This window comes from Sphaerodactylus townsendi, linkage group LG15 (genome assembly GCF_021028975.2).
Source record: "Sphaerodactylus townsendi isolate TG3544 linkage group LG15, MPM_Stown_v2.3, whole genome shotgun sequence".
Taxonomy (NCBI): Eukaryota; Metazoa; Chordata; class Lepidosauria; order Squamata; family Sphaerodactylidae; genus Sphaerodactylus; species Sphaerodactylus townsendi.
The window spans coordinates 34,852,727-34,861,386 of NC_059439.1; the positions used below are offsets into that span (position 1 = coordinate 34,852,727).

The following is an 8,660-nucleotide window of genomic DNA, read 5'->3' on the forward strand; positions in this document are numbered from 1 at the left end:
ACCCTCAGCCAGTCCCAGGAACACAGCCTTGATGCGATAAGCCCTCATTCTTGAGAAAGCTTAAATATGCCGCTTCCAGAACTTGGAAGAGAAGTAATTCTGCTCCTAATTATTTGTAGAAAGTCAGCTGAGTTTTCCTGGCCCTGGGACATGCAGACTATGAATAAAAACAGTACATCTGGGCATGGACAGAGTGCCTTTTGTGAGTGAGTCATCCACCCCAATTTCTACACCCCCCAAATGTCTGAGATTAGGCAGAAATTCTTTTAGAAATTAGTTGCCGAACAGCGTCATCTTCCAAGTGTCACAGATCTCCAGAGACAGCCCCTGTGTGACCCAGTTATTTTCAAGCCACCCCTCACCATCATTTTCTTTAGTGCCCCCTTTTATTATTTTTGGAGGGGAATTTGCTTGGAAGTTTGCTTGCAAGAGCACTCCTTCTGACATCTCCCCTAAACAGAACCTTCTCAATCGCATGAATCCACCCTGTCATGTTCAGATAGCGCACGGTTCTTTCAAAATACACAGATTATTTTTGTTTGGTAGGAAATAATCCCCAGATCAGCAAAGCCGCGCGGACAGACTCCACTTCCTCAAATACCTCCCACCACCAAACCACATCTCACTCTTAATGTGCGCGGCCCCAACGCTTCTGCTTTTAGTCATCCGACCTGAAGTCTTCTGACAATTATCTTCAAGGGCCAGGATATAAAACCTGTTCTGGGACCAAAAAAGCAGGCTTCTGCAGGCAGAGATAGTTTTGCCCTGGCACAAGCATCTTGTGCAAGAACCTTACAAAAGGGGGAAGGGAATCTAATGGATCCCGAGAACCTAACGATTCTGTGTGAATGTTTGGGCGTGTTCAGTGCCGTCGCTTTCTAAACCTACCTGGTGTGTCCCACAGAAAGTGTTAGTAAGTGTTGTGGTGCCCCTGTGTTGGGGACTCCTGCAGTATGGTCTTGCTCTTCAGGGGTCTGCAACTTGCGGCTCTTCAGATGTTCATGGACTACAGTTCCCATCAGCCCCTGCCAGCACGGCCAATTGGTATATTTAAGCTGCATATTTAAGCTTTCTCAAGAATGAGGGCTTATCGCATCAAGGCTGTGTTCCTGGGACTGGCTGAGGATTTACCAGCATTGTGTAGCCGATATTAACCAGTTAATAAACTGATTTATTAACAAGTAGGATGTAAAGGGAGCAGCTCTGCCACTATCTCCAACCCCTGGAGCTGGTGTCAAGAAGCACGCTGCATCTGAACATGTTAAATGCTGCCAAGTCACTTCCGACTTATGGTGACCAAATCAACGACCTCCGAAAATGACTGAAGGCCATGGTTTCCTTGATGGTATCAATCTTTCTCAAGCGGCTGGGTCTTCCTCTTTTTCCTGCTGCTGTCAACTTTTCCTAGCATTATTGTCGTTTCCGTCGCTTGTCTTCTCATTATGGGACCAAAGTACCATGTTTTCAGTTTAGTCATTATAGCTTCTAGGGAGAGTTCAGGCTTGATTTGATCTCGAGCCCCCAGATTTCTCTTTCTGAAGAGCCGCAAGTTGCAGACCCCTGCTCCAAATTCTCCCAAAGCACAAGGCAGAGTCAGTGACATGAGGAAGAATGCTGTTTGGTTATATTTTAGGATCCTGGATATCTGGAAACGATAAACTGTCGGAGTCTTCCAAGAGGGTAAGCCAATGAGTCACCGTCCAGGAAAGCCCAAGAGCAATCGCACAGTTTATTGGCTTTCCTACCACAGTATGCTCATTTCCTCCACTAGCGAGCCCGACTGAATGGCAGAACTAAAGGAACATCTACCTCTCTAGAGACAGTCTTTCCCCAGCCTTTAGTCATTCACAACCCACTGAGAAAGGCCAGCTTCAACGCGAACAACCCTTTCGGTTGCTCCCAGAGTTCCAAACGACACTTTCAATGCGCTGCGGTGATCCTTTCCAAGTGGGCCGCGCTGTTTCACACAGTAAAAGCCACAGTTGCCAAATGCTTTTAAAGCAGACTGAAAAAATGCATTATTCGCTGTCTGTAAAAAGCAAAATTCCGCCTATCGGGAAAAAAGGAGACTTTCTGAAAAGCTAAGGGAGACAATGTGGTATAATGGTGAGAGGCAGTTTGACATCTGGGAGTCTCGAGATCAAATCCCCTGTCTGCCATAAAGCATATTGGGTGACCTTGGGCCAGGCACTCCGTCTCCATTTAACCCACCTCATATTGTTGTTGGGAGGGCAAAAGGAGGCATCGGGATCTATGTTTGCCATCCGTAGCTCTTTGGAGCAACAGTTCTCAACCTGGGGGTCGGGACCCCTTTGGGGGGTCGAACGACCCTTTCACAGGGGTCGCCTAAGACTCTCTGCATCACTGTTCTCCATCTGCAAAATGGATAAATGTTAGGGTTGGGGGTCACCGCAACACGAGGAACTGTATTAAAAGGTCATGGCATTAGAAAAGTTGAGAACCGCTGCCTTAGAGGAAGGGCGGGATGAAAATGTACTGGATTAGACAGCGAGCTGTGAATAATCTGCCCTTTACGGAAAATGCTGCCCGGCTTGGTTTCGAACCAGGTACGAACGAGCCGGTCACTTTCAGCCTAGCGGCTGTGACCCAGTTTGCACAGAAGTGGACGACGTGCCTCTGACGTGGGCCACGTCAAACCGCTCCCACGATTTCTTACAAACAACTAAACCAACAAAAATGTCTGGCATCCAAAAAGTAGATGTCAAGATTGGGGAGTTCAGCGATGTACCAGCAGATTATGGCGCCTGGGGCAAGTACTGGATTTATGCCCTCCCCAACTTGTGCCCTCCCCCCAAAATTGTGCTCCAACCTTTCCAAAGCGGCGGCAGCAGGCAGGTGAAAGGCGGCAGGAAAGGGACTCTGGAGTGGCCACGTGCACCCCCCACACACACACACACGACCCAGGCGAGTGGCACCTGGGGCTCAAGCCCCTCATGTCCCACCCTAGATACGCCACTGGGGAAATTCCTCAATATTTGGGAATGGGTGGAGTTGGGGTATAATCCCAGCAGGGTAAAAAGTCATAGAGTCCGCACTCCGAAGCAGCCTTTTTCTCCCCAGATCTCAGGCCTTGCCCCAAAGAGGAATCATTTTGAGCACACGGAGCCCTCAAAAAGAAAAGCTTTTGAACTCTCACGGTGAACTTCACTGGCGCGGGTTACAACAGTTCAGAATATCTCCCTGCCTTTTACCCTTAATGTAAACAGAGCTATTTGTGCTGCTTGATTGCCCTGTCTCATAAATATCGTGCCGTGCCAATTACAGACTTTCCAATCTTATTGGCCTGTCTCCTGACAGAGTTATTATCCTATCTGAAAATCAGCGCACCTCCTCGGAACAGTAGGCATCTGTGATGTTTTCACAATGCAGAGAAACCGAGGCACAGGCTAGACGCGCTACTGAAAATACCTGTGGTTTACAGCACCATCAGCCATAGTTTCCAATCTGGGTTTTTCCTTCCCTGTGAAAAACACTCTATAATGCTTGTTTCCATCAGGAAAAGGTGCATGTTACACGGTTACAGTCCAAGCCCAGGGAGTTTATGGCAGAGGCAGCATTTGAACCCAGGTCCAAATTCCAAAGTACGCACTCGTTTGTGCTGACTATAACACCACCATGCCTTCGGCAAACAGAATTAATGGAATTATTAAAAGCACCCGGCAGCCAACAAGAGATACATGCAAATCTGCACTGGAGGTTGCCTGCTGTGTCTCTGCGTGATTCCTTGGCATGAGTTGAAGGGTCTCCCCTTCTGCTTTGCAAATTTCCGTGGTGGTAAAAGGCTAAGCACGTTACTTTATATTTGCGAGCCTTAAATGATATTTCTATGTACGATACAATGAAAAGAGAGAAAAAATTATCTGAAAGTTCCTCTGTTGTTCTATGAACTTTTAGTTCATTTTCTGTCTCTTTTTGTCGTACAATATGTGGAAATAGCATTTAAGGGTCACAAATAGGAACTAGAATGTGCAGCCTTTTCCTACCTAGTTATAACACACTTTATCTCTTGGGACTTGTTATACTAGAGTGGTTCCTCTTTTTAGTTTCATCGCTTCCAAGTTACCTGCCACCTCTATTCGTTGGGACTGACCGGGTCACTCCAGAGCAGTGCTCCCCAACCTGCGGATCAGGACACAAAAGCAGGTTTCTGGAGGAAGGTCACCGGCTAGTCCTCACCTGCCCTTTCCACTACTCTCTTTTGTATTTTGGAAACTCAGACTTGACCTTAGAAACAGGGTTTTCCACGTCATGCGTTAGTTGATATTTTTCTACACTGCAGCACTTGTCGATCAAGTAAAACGTGTCTTGGTGATTACTTACAGGGAGTTTCTTAGTTTCTTGGAGGGGGGGGCATTGCACGGAGTAAGATCAAAGGAGACAGTGGCCAAAGGTGGCGTGAAAACCATACAGGGTCCTTCTAAGTTGGCCAAAACTTGATGACACCCCCCACCCCACCCCAGTGGCAGTTTTGATTATGGAACCGGTGCAGAGGAGAAAGAGTTAAAAACACTCTCTTAGCCCTACGTTTTCAGTTCCCCACTAGCTGTTTATTGTAAGTATATTGGGCACACATACAAAGGCACTCCAGAACAACATGGCGCAAACCAGAACATAGAAATAATGTTGGTTTATTAACCCTTTCCGGGCCTGCTATGGTGTATTTGTGTAACTCCTGGGGTTTCCTTGGCTTGTCTCTGATCCTTCCCAAACCTTCTCTGCCACAAAGTTGTCAGAAATGCCTCAGCAAACCCTGGCGTGGCTGTGTAATGAGCAGAAAATTTTGGATTTTGCCAGCCCAGCCCACACAGCAGTTATTTCAACTTTCCCTGCATCCAACGTCAATAGTTCCCTCCCTATGGGACCCCATCTTTTTGTCCACAAATGAACATTGTTGTATCATCCTAAAAATGTATTTTGCGTGCTCTCAGAATTTCCAGCTTTTTTTTTTAATGTACATCTGTCGCCCTTTTCATTGCGGAGATATAAGGGGGAAAGCATATCTGCAACAAATGTAGCTAGACAGGGTTTTTTTTAATGAAAGCTGGGAATGTGGAAACCTTAAGACACACACTATGCTCTGATGATATATTCAACTGGTGTTTTTTTTTAAAACAAGGCATCTTCTGGAAGCATTTTGGCAGGGAAAGGGCTAACAAAAGCATCGTCGTTCAAAAAATGTATTCCCCCCAAAAACTGTTCTTGAGTTCCAATTTTTTTGGTCGCATTATTATTTGTTTAGTGCCCCTTCTGGCTCATTTAATGTCTATTCCAGCCCATTCTGTGGTGATCCGGAGCCATACCGGCCTGGAACGTGAATAAAGGAGCAATATATTTCCATCTTCTGATTTCCAAAATATTGTTCAGAAGTGCCTTTAACGCATCCCATTCCCCCCCCCCCCCGCGCAGTCCTGTTACCATGTTTCCCCGAAGCAGTGTCTTATATTAATTTTTGCTCCCAAAGATGTGCTATGTCTTATTTTCAGGGGATGTCTTATTTTTCTGTGTTCTGTTCATGGGGCATACTTTCAAAACAAAAACTTTGCTACGTCTTACTTTCGGGGGATGCCTTATATTTAGCCCTTCAGCAAAACCTCTACTACGTCTTATTTTCCGGGGATGTCTTATATTCGGGGAAACAGGGTATTTATTTAAGTGACCGTTCAGTGGTGCTCTGGAGGCATTTTGGCCTGGAAAAGGTTAATAAGGGCACCCACATACACTCATGCACATACCCGCATTTCTGCATTCTCGTTTTCCAAATGCCGCTCCGGGGGCCTTTAAGGCACCCCACTGTTTTCTGGCGATCCTATTGATTTTTTTAAACGTCCCCTCCGGGTCTTTAAGCCCTGTCCTCACCACGTGGCCATCAAAGCTGGGGCCAGCGGGCGCCCAGCCTTCAACTTAGAAACCCTCCCCATCCGATCCGCAGCTCTGAACTCGAAACCGGCCACGGTGACCACCCCGGGGGGGACAACGGGCGCTCTGCACGTGGGCAGAGGCGCGCCCGGCGAAGACGCAGACTCGGATCTCCTCGTGTTGGGGGAACTGGAACCTGGACCGGCGGGGCTGGGTTTGGACGAGCCCAGGATGGGGAGGAGCCCCGGGGCCGCTCCCCCCCTACCTGGATCCCGACGCCCCCGACGCCCCCGACTCACCTTCGGTCGCCGGCAGGGGCGCAGGAGCTTGGCACCATCGGCGGCGCGTAAAGGCGCAGGGATTTGGGCAGCCGGCCCCGGGGGCGCCCCCCCAAGGCTGCCAGCTCCTCGGCGCGATCCCCGGACTCGGCGGCCCTTTGTCCCCGCCAGCGCGCACCGGGCTGGGGGTGGGCCTCCGCGCGCCCCCGCCCTCGCCCGGCCCAGCAGCCGCCGGAGGAGGAGGAGCCCAGGCTCCTCTTCCTCCCGGGTGCCAAACCGCAGCTTCCCCCCGCGGGTCAAAGCGGGGTAGTTACCCCGGGGTAATGACCCCGCGGGTGGGCTGGAGGAGGAGCCCACGGTGGGGCGGCTGCAGGGAATCTGAGAGGGGGGGGGGGCTTGGAAAGGCTTGGATTCCCATTCATTAATCCGAAGTAAAAAAAAAAAAGTTTGGTGGAGTATCAAGGAGGATATTGACACGGGTCAAGTAGGATATTGACAAGCTGGAACTCAAGAGGGGTATTGACAAGCTGGAAGGGGTCCAGAGGAGGGCAACCAAAATGGTCAAAGGTCTGGAATCCATGCCCCACAAGGAGACACTTAGGGAGCTGGGGATGTTTAGTTTGGTGAAGAGAAAGGGAAGAGGAAGAGGAAGAAGAAGGAGGAGGAGGAGTTTGGATTTATATCCCCCCTTTCTCTCCTGCAGGAGACTCAAAGGGGCTGACAATCTCCTTGCCCTTACCCCCTCACAATAAACACCCTATGAAGTAGGTGGGGCTGAGAGAGCTCCGAGAAGCTGTGACTAGCCCCAGGTCACCCAGCTGGCGTGTGTGGGAGTGTACAGGCTAATCTGAATTCCCCAGAGAAGCCTCCACAGCTCAGGTGGCAGAGCGGGGAATCAAACCCGGATCCTCCAGATTAGATACACGAGCTCTTAACCTCCTACTAATCGAAGCCAGGAATTGCAGCTGCCGGTCCCGCCAGAGTCAGCTCCCCTCCCCGGATCCTGATCCCCCAAATGTCCCTTTTCTAGACCAAGCTACTGGATCTCTCCTTGGCCCTTTCCCCACTCAACGTTTGCTGCGCGCTACTCTCACCAAGTAGCGCGGGGTCCACCTGCACTCCCCACTACAGGGGCGGCAACAACGCAGCCGCCCCGACTCTGCTGCTCTTGCGCCCCCTCAGCGCGGGTCATTCTGGCGCTGCTCAAAACGGTGCCTTTTGATGACCCCGTGCGGAGCGCGAGGCAGTGGGGAAGCCCGGGAACACGACCCACGTGCTAAAAAGGTCCTGGACCAGACGAAACCAACGTCATTTTAAAAGTGGGGAAACGGCCCTTCATTTGTGGGAAGAGAATTCCAGTTAGATCCCTGCAGCCCAGGTCCTGGTGTCAGAGCTGCCCGAAAATCTATTTTCCTGTCTGGCCCACTAGATTCCACTTTCTTACACGGCATGCGAGTGCTTCCCTTTTTCCAAATCTCTTTCCTCAGACGTCACTCGATGCTCTTTTAAAACTGGCACCATTTTCCGTCTGGCATTCGGTCCCGGCTAGAATGGCTTGGCACGGCTCCTGGATTGGCATCTCCTCGAAGCGGGAACTTGGCCAGCATTTCCCTCTGACTGTGGCAGCCTTCGCCACTTTGCCAGGCTGGCCACGGGTTATGGATTTCTCTCTCTTGTACCATTTAAGGCCTCTTTTGCCTCCCCGCCCCCCCCCCCCCTCCTAGGGACTTTCATGAATCAATCTTCCCGGCACCATCCAGCATTCGTCCCAGTCAGCTGCACAAAGTGGGGCACACCCACAAAGACACACCCAGAATGCCAGCTGGTTCCCCCCGCCCCCACTTGTGTATTCTGACCCAAAGTTCAGAATGCAACTTTCAATATCGGTTGTAAACCTTGGCTGATATTATAGTATTACATATGGGGGGAAATTTCATTGTGCGGTTGGGTAAAGACTTCCTCTTATGTGTACGTGACCAAACCAGCATGGTGTAGTGGTTAAGAGCAGATGCCTTCTAATCTGGAGAACTGGGTTTGATTCCCCGCTCTGCCACTTGAGCTGTGGAGGCTTATCTGGTGAACCAGATTAGCTTGTGCACTTCAGTATAGTACAGTAAACCTTTATTAGGCATAAATAATTCTGCATACAGTATGTTCGTATCATAAACAACAATACAACGAGGAATCCAATACACTAAGTTAGGATAAATTATACACAAACTTTCTGGAGACCTATTGTGTGCACTTCAATACATGCCAGCTGGGTGACCTTGGGCTAGTCCCAGTTCTTCAGCGCTCTCTCAGCCCCACCTACCTCACAGGGTGTTTGTTGTGGGGTGGGGGGGAGGAGATTGTAAGCCCCTTTGAGTCTCCTTACAGGAGAGAAAGGGGGGATATAAATCCAAACTCTTCTTTTTCTTCTTCATGGGCAAAAAGTGACCAGAAGTCATAACCAACATGGCGACCCTGTAGGGTTTCAAGGCAAGAGACAAACAGAGGCGGCTA

At 49.7% G+C, this 8,660-nt stretch overlaps 1 protein-coding gene across 1 annotated transcript in view; it reads right to left on the reverse strand.

The window, feature by feature from the left end:
* Positions 1-7,676, reverse strand: part of LOC125444396 — a 32,748-nt gene extending 25,072 nt beyond the window's left edge. Inside the window, exons 1-2 of the mRNA XM_048516806.1 lie at positions 7,600-7,676; positions 6,177-6,522 (exon numbers count right to left, since the gene is read on the reverse strand). Of these exons, the coding sequence (XP_048372763.1) occupies positions 6,177-6,522; positions 7,600-7,676 (423 nt within the window). The remainder of the gene's footprint in view (positions 1-6,176; positions 6,523-7,599) is intronic.
* Between the last annotated feature and the right edge of the window lie 984 nt (positions 7,677-8,660).